Raw genomic sequence first — 17,094 nt, forward strand, 5'->3', positions numbered from 1 at the left:
TAGTCAAATCAGGTACTTTTTTCTAATATAAAAACAATGTTTATGGCGTTTGTATACCTACAGTGATATTCTGTGACGTCACTAATTCGGAGTCAAAATGCATATAAAACCTGACATACTTTAATCAGAACAAAATAAAGTAAACCGCGTCCATAATAAAATTAATGAATTAAAGTGGCATTTATAGTGTTTGATTTTTTTATTTTTATGCATTTCATTTACCCAAAATTAATTGAAATAGCCAATTGCATTAAAATCCTGAGATTTTTTTCCAAAAAACTCCATAGATAGATAGCATAGTCGTACGTATTCAAATCGCCTAGAAAAGGTGACTTGAATAAAATCTGATACTAATGTTAGCAACAACACACTCGAAAATATGAAGATAGTAATAATAAAATCATAGACTTAAGAATATTACGGTTTTTGAAGACTTGTTTTATATAATTTTATGTAATAAATCTAAACTGGATTTTTTGGAATCTGTCATATAACTAGATGTCATTATTTTATTGACATTTATCACACTTCAATCCCCATTATTTCTTACTACGGTCGCATGACGCCCGAAGATCCCTATTACATTATAATAAAGTACAAATGTATATAAAATCAATAATCAATTTTACGCCAGCCTGTGGGTCCCGAGTATTTTTGTCGGATTTTTATTATTCTGGCAACACATCTAGCGGAAAATCGCGTCCGCCGAATCTGACGCGGCGTAAGGCGGGAAAATCATACCTATTTATTATTTATGGACACAAAAATCTCTATGGTTGGACGGATATTGACGGGGCACCAAATCTTTTTTGAATTTAGCACTTCCGTCTTCTATTTTTAGCCTAGATTTCTTATTTAGTTCTTACATATGAGTATTATAAAACAGTTCTCTGTCTGTTCGCGATAAACTCAAAAACTAATACTACTAGGAATTTCATGCGGTTTTCATAAATATATATTGTCATTCCATTTATTATGTTTACCGAAGCTGGGACGGACGGTTAACAAATAAACTTTTAATAATTTCCCTTACAGGCAGAAAGATGATGAAAAATAATATTTTTGATTATTTGGTGGAAAGAGTAGACTATTCCTTTCTATTTCATTACATACTCAAAAATTACAATTAACAAAACGCACGATGTTAAAAAACAGGGATGCCAGCGGGCGAAACTGAAGTGAAAAAGTTTGTACTTGAGAAATTAAATTTCCATTGAAAACAAACAATTCTCTGTACATTATTAAACCACAATAAATCCGAGTCGATGAGAACTCACCTAATAAATCGTTGCATATCATTTCACTCTCAAATGATTCCCAATAGGCCCCGCGCACCTTAGAAGTTAATAAATATGTGGGGTCCGGTGACCCCCGTCGCGACACAAGCGCGCGAGTATCGACAGAATGCCTATAACTCCTATAAGTCAATCAAACAATACCGTATGAGCCTCTTACGTATTGACCCATTTCTTTGATTGTAGTATACAATAGTGGAACGACAATTAGATTTGAATTTCGTGGGAATAACGCGAATTAAATGCAGTTAATGTTGTCATCGTAGTCTCACCGGAGGCGGGGATGGGTGTGTGCGCACCTTTATGTGGATTGTGTGAACATCTTACGTTTTGTTGTGATTGATGATTTAATTGTTGGCGATTCCTGGATTTAATAAATTGAATGCTTTCGGCTTTGTCTGGGAATAATTTATTTATGGAAATAATTGTTTTCTGTGACTGAGGGGTGAAGCGTTCGAAATTTTGATTTCTCGGCTTTTTAAGAGCTACCGTTTAGAAAATTGCATTCAGATAAATAGCTTATGATTACTTATGAACAAATCACTAAACATAAAAGATACCTACAGGTAATTATTATAACTATTTGGAAATGCACAATTCCAGAATATTAATTTATTTTAATATTGGAATGACATCCATAACTATGATTTGCAAATCTCACCTCACTCGTAACTTTATTAGAATTTATAAAATCTGTACATCGAACTATATATAAGTAGATTGTCAAAAATAGTATACTAACTAAATATGTGTAATCCCAATAACATAGCATACGTTTTAGCAAAAAATTACATCAATATCTGTAATGAAAATGTGCACAATATCAATACATCGAATATTAATCAGTAAGTGCAAAAACAAATAGTGAAAGGTGCGCAGTTGTGCGTTTCGAGCACTTTTAAGGAGCAAACTCACCCAAAATATTGTCGTACAATGCACCCAGCAGGTTGCCTTTTGTGGCCCCGGCTGCGCTTGACAATAGTAATGCACTTTTTTTGTTCGCAAAGTAGAATGGCGCCGGATTTTATGTGAAAACGACTTTTCTATTGACTGTCTTAATGAATTCCACTTTTCTTTTTTTTTTTTGCTTTGGGGATTTATTTTCGGAACATTTTTCTATTTCAAAGTGGAAATTTTTCAACCTTTTTTAATTCCTTTCATTTTAGCGTTTTATAGCAGAACGTACTTTTTATTTATGAGTCAACTGCGTAGCGAAAATTTTGAATCTAAATTCAATAGGAGAATCTAAATACGAATCGAAGTATGTATACTTATGTATATGTATTAGCTATGACTTCCATTTTACTTTCAGTCCAATCGCCCTTACTTTAGAAACCTATCTTAGAAAAAGAAAACTACCTTAGAAATATATCTTCAAAAAAATATCTTCATAATAACTCAAAACACGCGCTGCCAGTTAAAAATCAAACGGATCGATGAAACACCCTCTATTTGCGATCCGAGTCGCGCTTTACAAGATGGGACTCGCAAAAAATCGCTCTCTAAGCTTATTGAAAAGTATTCTCAGTCGCCCTGCGTTCACGGCCTTTGAACAAATATAAGATAATTTTTGCGCTTCACCTCACTCGGTATTTAGGGGGTACCTTTCATACTTGTACGGCGTTTGATGGTAGCTACACTTTAATGTAATTTATTTTGTATTCAGAACGCGTCGCGTGATATGGAACGTTTGATTGACGGTTGGTATTCCTGTTTGCAATAAAATAAACGCTCTGATTTCTAAATGGGTTCCTACTTTTTCCGGCGAGTCAGTACTTTTTAAATATTTAATTTCCCTTAATTGGTTTGTTATAAATAATCGCCGTGAATTAGAATTTCCGACTACAAATGACAATCTGCCTGCCACTCCAAAAAAACGTCGAAATGTAAACTAATATAAATTTATATATTCGGGTTACCGGGGCTACGGGCCTAGGTACAGTCTATTTTATTGAGAGAAAAGAGTTTGGCAACAAAACAAAACAGTGAATATTTTTTCACACATTGCAACTTTGAGTCGTCTCACAGAATTAATCCCGCAAAAAAGATACAAGTCAGCGTGCTTACAAGTGCACAATCTCATCCGTTGAAGATTACCAAAAAACTAATCTTGATACCTAAATCCCCGCTAGCGGCACCGAAAACCGAATTAAATTAAAATTAATTCACCATGAACGAAACCACAAACGTATTAATACTAGGTCTGGGTGAAATCGCACGAAAATCTATTGTGCACAGGACATTGTCTATGTGCACTTTTTCAAAAACTAAATGGTTGTAAACACATATAAACAAAATTTTCAAGGGTTATTAACTAATTGAGGTATTACAATCGTGAGAACAAGTCAATCGATGCATGTAATTCGAATTAAGGGACTGTTTACAGGCCTGTGTTTTGCGTCGGGTTTATTTTTTTTTATGGACAGTGCACACAGGATTTTCACACATGGACTCACATATGCGCATGGGTCGTTTTCAGTCTATCCGTAATGGACAGTTACCGATTTCGCATTTAAATATTTGTTATACCTATAGGTAAAAGGTATACTTATTTTACAATATCTAGATGTACCTTTTAAAATTAACGATGTGTTTTTTGCTTGTGATACATGAGATTACTTATAAACTTTCCTGTAATGTAAATAGTATTTAATGTCCAATTTGCATTGATTTCTTAAAAAGTTTATCAAGTTATCGAATTTAAAAACATACGCTTTTTCCTCAGTTAAAAATAAAATAATATTGTTTTAGCAATTAGCTGGTAATTAAAATTTACTGGATTGGTAAACAGACATTTAATTGATGCGACTCATTGAATGTTACTAAAAGTTCTCAGATGCTGCTTGTTAAAAGTTTCCATTTCATTTGTATGAAAAGTTGTTCCGATAACCCTTTCCAATTACCGTTTTATTTGATTTTTATTTTAAATTCCAGGAAACACGGCTGACTTTTAGTTTAACAAACACTTGTTAAAATTTTCTGCGAGATCAAACCTTTTATAATTTATTTAACTCATTATAGCTGTTACCGGAGTACGAGGAGGACGAGGGTCGCTAAACATATATTGTCATAAAGGCATAATTTAGATAGAAAGAAAAATTCTAAATTAATACTCCTATTTTTCCAATCTCGGTATCAACATCATGACGCGAACTGGCAATCGATAAACTGTCAACAAAGAATCATAGGCAAAAAGTTTTATTTAAAAAAAGAATCATTCCTCGAACGTGCCGCGCTTTCTCGGTCCATCGGGCATTCCGTCAGCTGCCAGTCACCACGCAGCGCGGACCACCGCGCGGTAACATATCACGTTACCATCTATCGTCTTACAGCCTCGCCTTCCTGCCCTACGTCTAAGTTACGCTCTACGTCCGTTTGGCGCGCTGTCACCGCGGATGTGACAGTGACAGTTGGTACGCCCGTAGAGGACATTTTCAGATATCCCTTGTCATATCGCCCGGGCTTGGGTGGCCTATCGATTTTATTCGACTTGTTGATCAATCACTTAATATCATCATTAAACTTGATCAAATATTATAATCGTATTATCTCACATTATATCTATTAGTCAAGGGATACAAGACACTTTCATAAAAGCTAAAAGATATTCGCCATAAGATCACTCCACCAATAACTATTAACATACAACTATGACACGAAGTAAACTATAGGTACTTCTCAAGTATGTTCTTTTGAGATTGATAAACGTTCCACAAGTTCTCAAAAGAACATACTTTAGAAGTAGTTGACTTCCGAATCAATAAGCCTAACTCCTAGTCCTGAATGGTATTTTACTTTCTAATAGTATTAGAAATGCGAAGATAAGTGCTATAAGTTTCTATAATCTAAAGCATACAAGTCAGGAGTATTATACGGAGTGCATAGGGTAGGTGGGAAGGAAACTCACAGTCAAAAGCTAGTTAGGTTACACAAATGTTTTTCTATTATTTTGTCCAGGCTCATCGCTCGTTAATGAAGTTTAATGTAAGTATCATCAACAGGAATCCCACCCGAAAGACATCGAAGATATAATTTTTTCAATCAATTTCTTGCACGCCCTTCCGAGCCGGTCCCTCACTGTTATAGTGACATCGGGCCGTGTCCGAGCGAGTCTTGTCGCCGTCGGAGGATTATGGACCTAATCCGTCTTCTCCAAGTTTATGATTATAGTGTACATACATACTTAATAAAATCTAAGTAAAGTACTATAAAAACGATATTTAATTAAAAAATCAAACAGCACTAACTAAGTACATATTTTTATTGTATTTTTTAAAATTTCAGCGAAAAAAAAATAAACCTAACAATTTTGAAGAATTGGCTGTACTTTACAACCGGCCTGTCTAACGTCATCCTTCCTTAGGAATGGAATTATTGCCTAAAAGCTAACGCTATGTGTTAATTTTAATGTAATCATATGGAGTGGTCCTATTATAAGCAGGTCGCTTTCTAGATCCTGCCGCATTAATAAAGATGCTTCTAAGAGTAAATTTCACCGTCAAATTTGAGGTTCATTTTAACCGGCGCGCCGCTGACGTTTAGACAAAATGGCGTACTTTGCGAATTCCTGCGCACGTCAAGTTGACGTCAAAGTTGACGGTTCAACCCACCCTAACTATCCAACTTCCTAGGTGTCATCTATCAACCGAGTGCTGAGGAACCTGGCAGCGCAGAAGGAGAAATCTAGCAGTCAGCAGCCGACTACCGACTGCGCCACCCCCGTCTATGAGAGGCTTCGATTACTGGGGACTCCAGGTATCCATGGAAATAATATTGTAATCGCATTAGTTGATAATTTTTTTATCTTCTTTTATTATACATTATTATTATAAGGTCTTATTTTTTTCTATTGTAACATAATTAAGTGTCATCCTCATCCAGGCTCGGCACCGACGTGGCCGCGCGCGCCCTGGCCGTCGCAGCTGGACACTCGCACGCCGCCCTACCAGCTCCACAGCCTCAGTCCCGGCCCGCAGCCTATCGCCTGCAATGGGGACATGACTATGAAGAAAGGTCAGAACTCTTTTATTTATATAAGATACTTATTGGACTAAATACATGTAAAAGAACAAGAAGCGGACTTAATTTTAGGATTATCCAACCACGGAAGAGAAAGTTCATCCAACAGTCATCCTTAGGGTCATTCAGAAAGGGCTATTGTTATTATGTAGGGTTTAATTAAAGATACATGTATATATTGCCAATACTTGCATCTATCATTACACCTATCTCCATTGAATACTGCTGGATGCTTAAACATGGATTTTCTTTTATGTAAGGCTATCGAGGTCCAATATCAAGAAAGCTATATCTTTCAACAAAAAACAATATCAGTGAGTGTCATGTGACAGTGTGTTAATGTGACAATTAATTGTTCTTTTGTACATGTGTGGGGCCGTAGTAAACACGTAGTTACAAAAAATCTAGAAATATTTGAATAAGTAGTACAATAAATAAATAAATAAATAATAATAAATATATTAGGACAAATCACACAGATTGAGCTAGCCCCAAAGTAAGTTCGAGACTTGTGTTATGGGATACTAGCTCAACGATACTATATTTTATAACAAATACATATATATATAAACATCCAAGACCCCGGGCCAATAAGAAAAAGATCATTTTCCATCATTACCTGACCGGGGATCGAACCCGGGACCTCTCGGTTCCGAGGCAAGCACTTTATTACTGCGCCATCGAGGTCGTAAAAATAAATCAGTATAAAGAATGTCAATGCCTCATGTAACTACTTATTTTTGTTTTTTGTTGATCTATGCCTATCTCAGTTGTTTTGGCTGGGCGATGTTGGGCGTTTATATAACTGAAAATGCTATTTGCATTAAATAATGTTCAAATTTCTGTATATGCGAGTCAGTCTCAAAGAGTGTTTCCAATGAGTCGAAATAAAATTCGATTGCATTATACTCCCGAACCACAGATTAAAACTGTCCCCGTCACACAAAATGGCGGAAACAAAACAAAAGCGATGCCAAAAAGGCTGAAAAGCCGCAACAGCCGGTCACACTGTCTGGCAACAACTTTTTTCACCAGCATTTTGATAGTCGATTTGCGGCTCCCCTCCCCCCTCCCCCCGACGGGCAGGGGGAAGTCCCGCCTACGATACCGTCAAAAACATTACTCTGCCCATCCGCCTGGAAGATTTAATTTTCATTTTTATCTCAACATCCCCCTTTGTAGTGGTCTGTACTGTATCCAATTAGGCTTTGAACATTTTTCTGAAAGTCCCATATAGACGCTTGAAGTTATGGAATTTTTAATTTCGATCGCAATACCGATTATAATGGATTAAAAAGAATTTGTTGTCTTAGACGATTTTTATTATTATTGCTTTTTCTCATATAAACATTCAACTTACATTCACGTTCATTATCAGAACATAACTTATTGACTTATCTAACAGCAAATAATGCAAGTATCTACAGAAAATTAAAGGAATTCCTTGGGGAACACCAAAGTCGTAACCGTAGTTTTAGCCCTATCTGGAAACATGTAAGTTAAGGTATTAAAATGTATTTGACATAAGTTCGTGTTATATTAATCGAGTAAAAAATAATTACGTAATACGAATAAATCAAACAAGTCAATATCTGAATACCTATCAGATAAAAAAAAATAAACCAAAACCTGTCAACTTGTGGAGAAGTATCATCTCGTTCCTCGCCACAAAGCGTGAAAGTGCCGGCAAATCGGTAAGGCGATAGCACTCTATCACGGCTCGCTGGCCAGCGATGTTTTAGTCGATCATTCGGAGACTCTCGATGTTTGAGTTGAGTTCGTTTACCATTACGTAATTAAAACAAAAAACATTGTAATCTATTGTCAAATATGATTTAATTTTGAATTAATTTTGAAAATCGAACGATGCAACCCTGACCGATATGTGAACTTGGGAAGAAGAGGAGAGGAGGAGGTGAACATAATCATGGCGCGTGACTTCGAAATTCAAATTATCTAAAGACAAAAAGAAATGGGTACAATACATTATTTTATAACAAAATGTTGCCAGTACTAAAGATCCAACGAAATATTTGTTGCCAACATTAATATTTTTTCTAATAATATCTTCCAAGTTTTACGAAAATCAACCAATATTTTTCGGGTGCTACTGGCAAAGACCGTTTCTGCATGCGGCCTGTGGCACAAAGGGCGGTCTGTTGCTATGCGCTTGGTAATCGGTGAACAGTAACAAAGTGTGCCTCCCAGGCATGCACTGTTTTGACATCAACGCTCTCTAAACACAGCTTTGTTTGCGAACTGATTATAACCTATTGCAATCTTAGCTACCAATTTACAGAGTTATAGTATATTTTACACATTGTAATGTGAAAAATAAATAGATAATTTTATTACGATTTTGAATTTTTAGACATTTTAATTATATTTATATGACGTCTTGAATTTTAAAGAGTCTGTAGGTGCCACGAAAGAAATCTTGAGGCAAAATGTGAAACTTTTAATAGCAGATTGGCTACGTTGCTGTTGTCAGTGACAGCAGAGCCGCGTCTGCGGGTCTCCTTTTTGTAATTAATGTGACCAGATAGTTGGATAAAAACTGTATCGTCAATGGTGAAAGTTTTCGAAAATTTCAAAATTAAAAATATATGTACGAGTTGTAAAAAAAGTGAAGAAATTAAATGAGGGCGTTGTCTCCTGTTGGCTGGCAACACTGAGTGTTTATCTTGACCATTCTATTTGATATTGTAATGTCAATCGTCAACGTCAAAGATAAATTTTCTTACTTTCTTAACAGATGTAAGTGACGTTACAATCATTGGGATTCATGTCTCGGTATTTTTATGGCGCTATGCCATATAATTGACCACCAAGAAATGAATCTCAATAAACATATCTGTCAGTTATTGGTTAAAATATACATGTTAACAGACACTCAAATGGTTGTAATATGAGTTTAGACAGTATTAAAATAAGGGTTGAGGGTGGGTCGAGTGCGAGGGTGAGGATAAACGGTGGAACTAATTTTATTTTCACTCTATGTCCCTCTCGGCACAACAATAACTTGTTAAGATTTATTTATACTGAACATTTTGCTGAAAATATATAGAATATAATGTAGAATAAAATGTCATACCTAGTTATTAGAGAAGTATTTTAGGTATGAATAAGAAATTCGATAATTAATTTTTAATAAAATGTAATCTCTGTCATTTTTTTACGTGTTCGCGGGTCAGACCTGGGTCGCCGCGAGGCCCAGGGTGCGCTTAAAAATAAACCTAAAAGAATTTAAATATTCAGCTATGATTTATTGCCTATCAGCTGTTAAGGCTAAGGATGTGTCCCTTACTCGCCTCGTACGATTTACACGGTAAGATATGGTGTAATTCTAAACGCCTAGTTAGTATAGTACCTTTAACTTTGATTTGTTGTTTCAGATTCGGATCAAGACTTATTTCTTTCTTATATTATATTCTGAGTCACTGATTTCATCTTTTTTTTTTGTTGATATAATTACTGTTGATTCAACAATGCCGTGTCAACAATTTTAGCGATCCATTTCTAGGCCTAAAAGTATCCAATTAAAGCATCATTCGATTTTTAAAAATCGAAAGATGTTGTAATTGCATATTTGATTGACAGTGATGTGTTATGACGTACGATTGGGAGGCAAAAACCACTCCTAATATACTTGTAACAGAACAAAAAATTTGCAAATCGCGTAATAACGAATTAAAAAGATATTTTAATTATCGTGTTTCATTGTTTAAACATCATTACATATTTTATGACTCCCTGACATTTTATTGAAAAATAATCTGGTCAATTACGATTCTAGATATATATTTGTTTTCATTGTAAGTACGCATATATTTTTACTTTCTTCTTATTTAGATAATTTCTAAGATCAAATGTTTAAATTTAGCTACTCCATTACTCGTTCGTTTGTTGGTCCGTCACAGTACTTACATTTTATCGATATAACTAAATATTTAATAACTCATGTCAAATATCATAATTGAGACAATAGAATAGAGGACAGAATGAATTCCTGACACCTCCGAGACGAACACAAGGTCAAAGACCTAGATCGGCGAAATCTATTAAGAAACGAAATAAAACGCGAATAACGGGGAGGTCGTTTGTGATAAATGCTAGGCGAAAGAGATAGAACTATACATGAATATCAAAGACAAAAAGGGACAAAATTTCGTCTGGTCTTACAGATAAGGTGAAGAAAAATGTCGCAGGATATTTATTCGCGGTCGGATAAATGGTTATTATGGGGTTCCGTAGCAGTAAATTAGTGAGATGTATGGCGCCGTTGAATATTTATTTAGTCTGTAAGTTATGGCCGGGGAGTAATGAAGTGTTATGTGTGTCGCTAACTTCGTGATTTTAATTCCTAGCCCCGATTATGGGAAAACATTGTTCGTTGGATTTCGGCGGTCTTTTCTTTACTAATCATGAGATCCATCGGCGTTAATTAAAAGCATTTTGGATACAATCCTTACTATTAACCGAAAATATAAATTACTTATTAAGTTTACTTTTTTATCTTTTACTTACTAAAAAAGATTATCTTCTGTGTCCTACTAATATACCTACCTAAAAATTGCGCACTACTACCTAAAAAGTACGAAACAAGGAAAGTCGTAGTCGTATGTTTGTTTTATAGGAAACAAACGAGGCTTCTCGCTTCGCTGTAGTCTGATAAAAACAGAAACTTTCGAACATGAAGACAGTGAAATCACAATTTCAAGTCGAAATCAAGTAATTTGGGGCGCTTGCTCGCAAAAATCACAGAACTTAATGTCTGGGGTCCTCCCCCACAAAATGATAAAATCAATAGGCATTCAAATCAAATGTGTGAAGACACTTTCGTTTGACAGCGAAAATAGAGTTTAGTAGAATCAGTAGCTTTTACACGATCTTCGCCCGAATGAATTTCAACGGGGAACTGTGATTTTAAGTACTTATGTCCTCACTATAGGGAGCAGTCGTAACTGAATATGTATCATGCATTTTGAAAAGACCTTTAAAATCATAACATAGCATGTCAATGAATTGTCTGAAATACTAATTAATATATTATCAATATAAATCAAAGCCCTTAGCTCAAGAACTAAAAATCTACTAGAAACTGTGTACATAGGCCATAGGCCATCGGATCGACCGGTACAAGCTTAGTGCCAAAGTCGGCCGTTGAGTGTAGTAAATTTTTATTGACCAAGGTCTAGTAGCAAATGCAATAATGCAATAATTGAAAAAAATGCCTGTAATATAATTGGATTTAAATTTTTGGAAGTAAAAAAGCTTTTGATACCTTATTTGCTTTAAACCCAGTGCTATGTCCACATCACACTAATAAATCCATGAAGAACGTATTAAAGGTACCCTCAATACAAAAATGGACGGACAAAAAACAAAAACGGAAAAACTGAAGGGTTGATGACTCGTCATCACCCTTCAGTTTTTCCGTCTGAAACACCACAAGCAATTGATGCTAAGTCTCTTCATGTCACTTCAACCTTGAATTCAATACTAAAGCAATATATATACACATTACCGAAATAGCCTCCGCGAGTGAGGGCTGGCCAAACAGCCCGGCAGAAATCGGACTTTTTATAAACATTATTTTATAACTACTTAATTACCGGGCAAAAAATATAATGTTATAAATTTTTTTTTAAATATAATTAACTCAAATGAACGACATTATAATTGATAGATGTTTTATAAACTATTCTATTTATTTGTAGTTCTTGTTAAATATTTTAAATAAGTACTTGCACCGTCACATAAGATCTAAATAAAAAAATACTTGCCAATTACATAATACATTTTGAAAAATGTATTATCTAATTGGCAAATATACAAAACTCTTTATTGCAACAAAACTTTAAAATATTAACATACATCCAAAACCAACCTACCAAACCTAACCAAAATATGGGTTCAAACGGGACTGAAATTGAAGGGACTATTTAGAAATCCAGGCCCTCAGCCAGTATGGCGGCTCGTACGAGCAGATCAAAGGGACGCGCCGCCCCGATCCAGCTTTGAACACCGCCGATACCATGCTAGGTATAAGGCCCATGTTTGTATGTTTTGACAGTCGACGTCCATGTCTATATATACCATGAATACACAAGCATAAGATAAATTAAGCTGTATTTTCGTGACTAAACTTTTAACATTTGTTTGAGAACATATATACCATGAATACACAAGCATAAGATAAATTAAGCTGTATTTTCGTGACTAAACTTTTAACATTTGTTTGGGAACATATATACCATGAATACACAAGCATAAGATAAATTAAGCTGTATTTTCGTGACTAAACTTTTAACATTTGTTTGAAACATGCTGGTTTGGCCTCGGATTTATTTTGCTAGCCATTGAAAGTGGTTTACAATGTCATTTTCATCACGAAATTTTAAAACAAAATAGGTAGTTATCTTAGCGCGTACTTAGATTCTAATACTACTTTAGTTTTTAATTGTGCAAACTTGTAAAAGGCTTTATAGTTATTTATCTAAGTGTTTTTGATTTATTTTTAAATAATTTTAAATCATTTTAAAGATTTCTGAACGGATAAAATAAAAGAAATAAAATAAATAAATAGAAATTCTAGATGCATATAAAATTGCAATTTTCCAACTAGTCAAATCAGATATATTTTACTATAGTAAAAAAGAATGAAAAGACGCAAATTTTGAAATTTTTGAGGGTAATAACAAAAAAATATCAAGTTAAAAAAACCTTTGACAAACTTGCATTGCATGCATCTATAGACCACATAGATAGGTGTTACAAAGCCCACAGACTAACCACGTATTACCACAGAGAATACCTAAAACCATAGACACACATAACCACCTACATGTTCCGGATGAAAGCGGCCGTCCCTCCGGATCCGAACGCACGCAAAATAGCAATTAAATGTTCCCTCATTACCTCCCGGAGGGAAACCCGTGCGGTAGAGTATATACGCCGTTTTGTTTGGAAGAGAAGAAAATTTCTGATGAAATAGATACTATCATAATCCTAATAGTTAGGTTAGGACAATATAAACTTCAAAAACCAATTGAATAACCTGTCAACATTCCAAATCAATCATTAAATAACTTTTTTTTTGTTTTCGAAAACAAACTTATATTGCTTGCTATCATAGATAAAAGAAATGATTGGATAATAGAAATACAGTGCACCAGCGCAGCCCGCATCTTCGCCCGCGTTAATTTTAACTATGACATTTCCAAAAATCTAAAATGTGTGAAATAAGTGTAATCCTACTTTACGACGTCCTCTTACATATGATATTTGTTAACCCATAGGTAAAAGTACTCTATACTCGATTTTTAGATACGCATGTTACTGTATTTTTATAATTACGCATATTTTGATTTGAATACTTATCAAACGAACACAAAAACTCGTTAAAAAGCCGTCCATATACATAATGGACAGTTTTTTTAAAGAGTTTTTCTTTATCCGTGGAACGTAACGTATATGCTTATATAAAGAAAACATCCAGGATCCTAATTATTTAAATAAAAAACGAACAAAACATAGAGTATAATAACTATCACCAATATGAGCACACTTTCCCAGTACCATTTCCACGATTCCCACATGTCCCGTCTCGCCACGCCACTCACAAAGGGCCCCGTCGCCCTCCGAGCCAATAACGCATGAAACAGGATTATAAAACATGAAAACGTTGCTAAAGGGCGGCTGGCCCTCTCGCTTACATGTAATTATATCTGTTAATTTGAATACGCATGGATTTGTGTGTTTTGCCTAACGACTCGGGGTGTTTATTACATGGAGATGGGTCTTTCAAGTGGTTTTGAAAGGCTTATGAATTTAATTACAGACATTTCTAATGTTTACTTTTTTTAAATATAGATAAAATATACTTGACACGTTACTTTGGTCAAGCCTATCTGTGTTGTTTGTACATTCGTTGTTTTTAGATTGATGGAAAAAAAATACACAAAATTTGCACTTAAACTTTTTGTTCAGAGTTGGTATTGGATTGCATTATCTGTTGCTAGCACCAAAACCAACCCACGAGAGCAGGTCCAACGAACACTGACCACATTCATGTATTTACATTACATGTGTGGTTAAAACATTAATTAATTTTCACTCACGGGTTTTGCGAAATTTATAAAAACACTTCATACAATAACATAAAAATACCTACTATCCAATACAAAGCGAACTCCAGAATTTAGCAAAAACCAGTCAAGTGCGAGTAGAACTCGCGTAAAGAGGGTTTCGTACAATTTATAGAATTCTTATATTTATAGTTTTCCTGGAAACTATATTTTGTAATTCTTTTTTTATTATTCTTTTAGGTTCAGTAGTTTCGGAGATCTTGGGAATAGTCAATTTTAATCTTTTTTCATGAATAACATCGAAACTGCTTATTTTAAATAATAACAGAAGCTATATTCGAATCTAAGAATTTATTACCTATTAGAACTTCATATCCCTTTCATTGATATATAACACTATTTTGCGAAACTTTTTTCTAGATTACACCATTTTACCACCATTTTATCCCGATTTGATCCAATAGACTCGAAGCATTTTTTTTCATTTTTATAGGGAACCCTATAAAATACCTATTACACAATTGGACAACACTCAATGTACCACACTAAGCACTAAGCTTATATCGATTATTGTTCAATGCAAAAAACATGTTTCATTTAAAAATTAAGTTGAAATAAAAAATGTAGAATGAATTTGAAGCAATATCATATTTATATCGATTTTCCCGACACGCTTTCAAAAGACAGATATTCCGAAACAATTGGAATACGAAAAAAAATTATAAATAAAAAAATCCGGGCTTCGCGCGTCGTCCGGGGGGCGGGACTTGTTACTTCCACCCCGCTGCTCCGCCCACGTAAACATATAATTATTGTATGTGTCGCGAAACCGTACCTACTGGATGTCATACTTGCTTCAAATATAGCACGTTATGGATTAATCTTTGTTTGGGAATATAAAAATTAAATGAAAGATTTTATTTCAGACTAGATCCATATTAAAAATAGTTTGGCATTTGATTTTGTTCGAATGAAAACTAGCAGCCCATCCCGTGTTCGCTCGGGTAAAATCATAATAAAACTGTAACTTATGTTACGCCTGAAGGTTCCGTCTGTATTTGTGCCAAATTTCATCATAATCGGTCCAGTAGTTTTGAATTTATTCGTTACTAACAAAATTACAAATCTCTTTTCTTTGTAATATTAGTATGTAAGTGTGGCTAAGATAAGATGTTTCTAAATAACTACGTTTTTTTAGTTTATGACGTGTCCATGTGGTCAATAAAAGTAATATTATTTACTATTGTACGTATATGGTAAATATACTTTTCCCAATCAAGCCAGTTTGTCTATTCATAACAATCATGGTAAGTTCCTTCTTCAAATAGCAATATTTTTTTTTCTTTTACATTGAGAAGAACTGAAAAGTAGGTATCTAATTTTACTGGTTTTCAGTCGTCGAACTTCTTTTATGGTCGAATTTTGAAATTATACCATAACATTTTTGCCAAACATTTAAAAATCTAATCGCAAACTTAATTACATAAAAGTTTATTGTAATTTAAAAAAAAACTTCGAATACATTCAATGTGTTCAAAAAGCAAATTATTCAGGATCCTTGGTTGTATTTAAGTTTATAAAGTCATTTTTCAGGTACTTCCTTTAGGTAACCGATGACTAGGTAAGGAAGGAATCATCTTCAGGCCATTCTCGTTAAAAGTATTCGTCGTTCCATAGAGAATAAATCGTTTTTTTAATCCTTGAATACATTACTGGCACATTATAATTGTATTCTAATTTTAAACATTTACATGAGTAGGCGGCGCACCTGTGGGCGCTCGGGTGTTGCTGGCCCTTTCCCGCCATGGCACAAAATGGCTGCCTCGTGACCAGACTGCAGATCTACGATTATTCATAACTCCACCGATAATGTTAAGTGTTTTAAAACATGAATTATTCTGCCCTTGACGCCACATTTTGTACGTCGTGAGAATTTCAAAATGTGATAAAACTCACATTTTACCTAAAACGTCCCTTTGGTTTGCTGTGAAAAGACTTGTGATATATTTGGAAATAAAACCAAATCTACCTAAGAATAATTTATTTAATAAGAACCCCCGGTTTACAGTTACACAATTATAGGTACTTTAGATAAAAAACAATTTTAACCGATTATTTTTTCTACTAATCAACTTTTACTAATCCTTACAATAGTATACAACATCTAATAAGAACCAATATAATCTTACATAGAAAAGCGTTGGAAAATATTCCAAATACTTATCTCCAAGTCTTGCTCCAAGTATATAGAACCAAAGAAAATATCCCCTCTGAAGGGTAGGTAGGGGAACTGATGGGACATATACATACAGACATACCTATATGTAAGGACATTTTTGCGATAACACATGCACCACTGCGTGTTTTGTTTATGGTTATGTCGCCGTTTTGGTTGTCTATGATGACTATTAGTATAAGTATTTAGATTTCTACATATATTTGTTATGATATAATGGAAAGAACTTATTTGTGGTTTTCAAAGTTTCAGTTACTCCATTTGTTTACAATTATACCTATACTTAAATATATATATGTTTTTGTAGAGACAGAATGTACAGTACTAAGTTTGCACTACATGCTTATGGAAGTGCAAAGTAAAACTGGAACCAGTTTTATTGATATTTAAAACGATCTGTGAAAGATTTCGTTTGGTGAACATACACCAAATTACAAAACAAATTATTTTAAAA

At 34.3% G+C, this 17,094-nt stretch overlaps 1 protein-coding gene across 5 annotated transcripts in view; it reads left to right on the forward strand.

Annotated features, from left to right (window-relative positions):
• Positions 1–17,094, forward strand: part of LOC128678540 (paired box protein Pax-6-like) — a 50,492-nt gene that overhangs the window by 24,914 nt on the left and 8,484 nt on the right. For all 5 annotated transcript variants that reach the window (XM_053760125.2, XM_053760123.2, XM_053760126.2 and 2 more), the window contains exons 5-6: positions 5,927–6,050; positions 6,177–6,308. In XM_053760125.2, the coding sequence (XP_053616100.1) occupies positions 5,927–6,050; positions 6,177–6,308 (256 nt within the window). The remainder of the gene's footprint in view (positions 1–5,926; positions 6,051–6,176; positions 6,309–17,094) is intronic.

The sequence above is a fragment of the Plodia interpunctella genome, chromosome 20 (genome assembly GCF_027563975.2).
Source record: "Plodia interpunctella isolate USDA-ARS_2022_Savannah chromosome 20, ilPloInte3.2, whole genome shotgun sequence".
Taxonomy (NCBI): Eukaryota; Metazoa; Arthropoda; class Insecta; order Lepidoptera; family Pyralidae; genus Plodia; species Plodia interpunctella.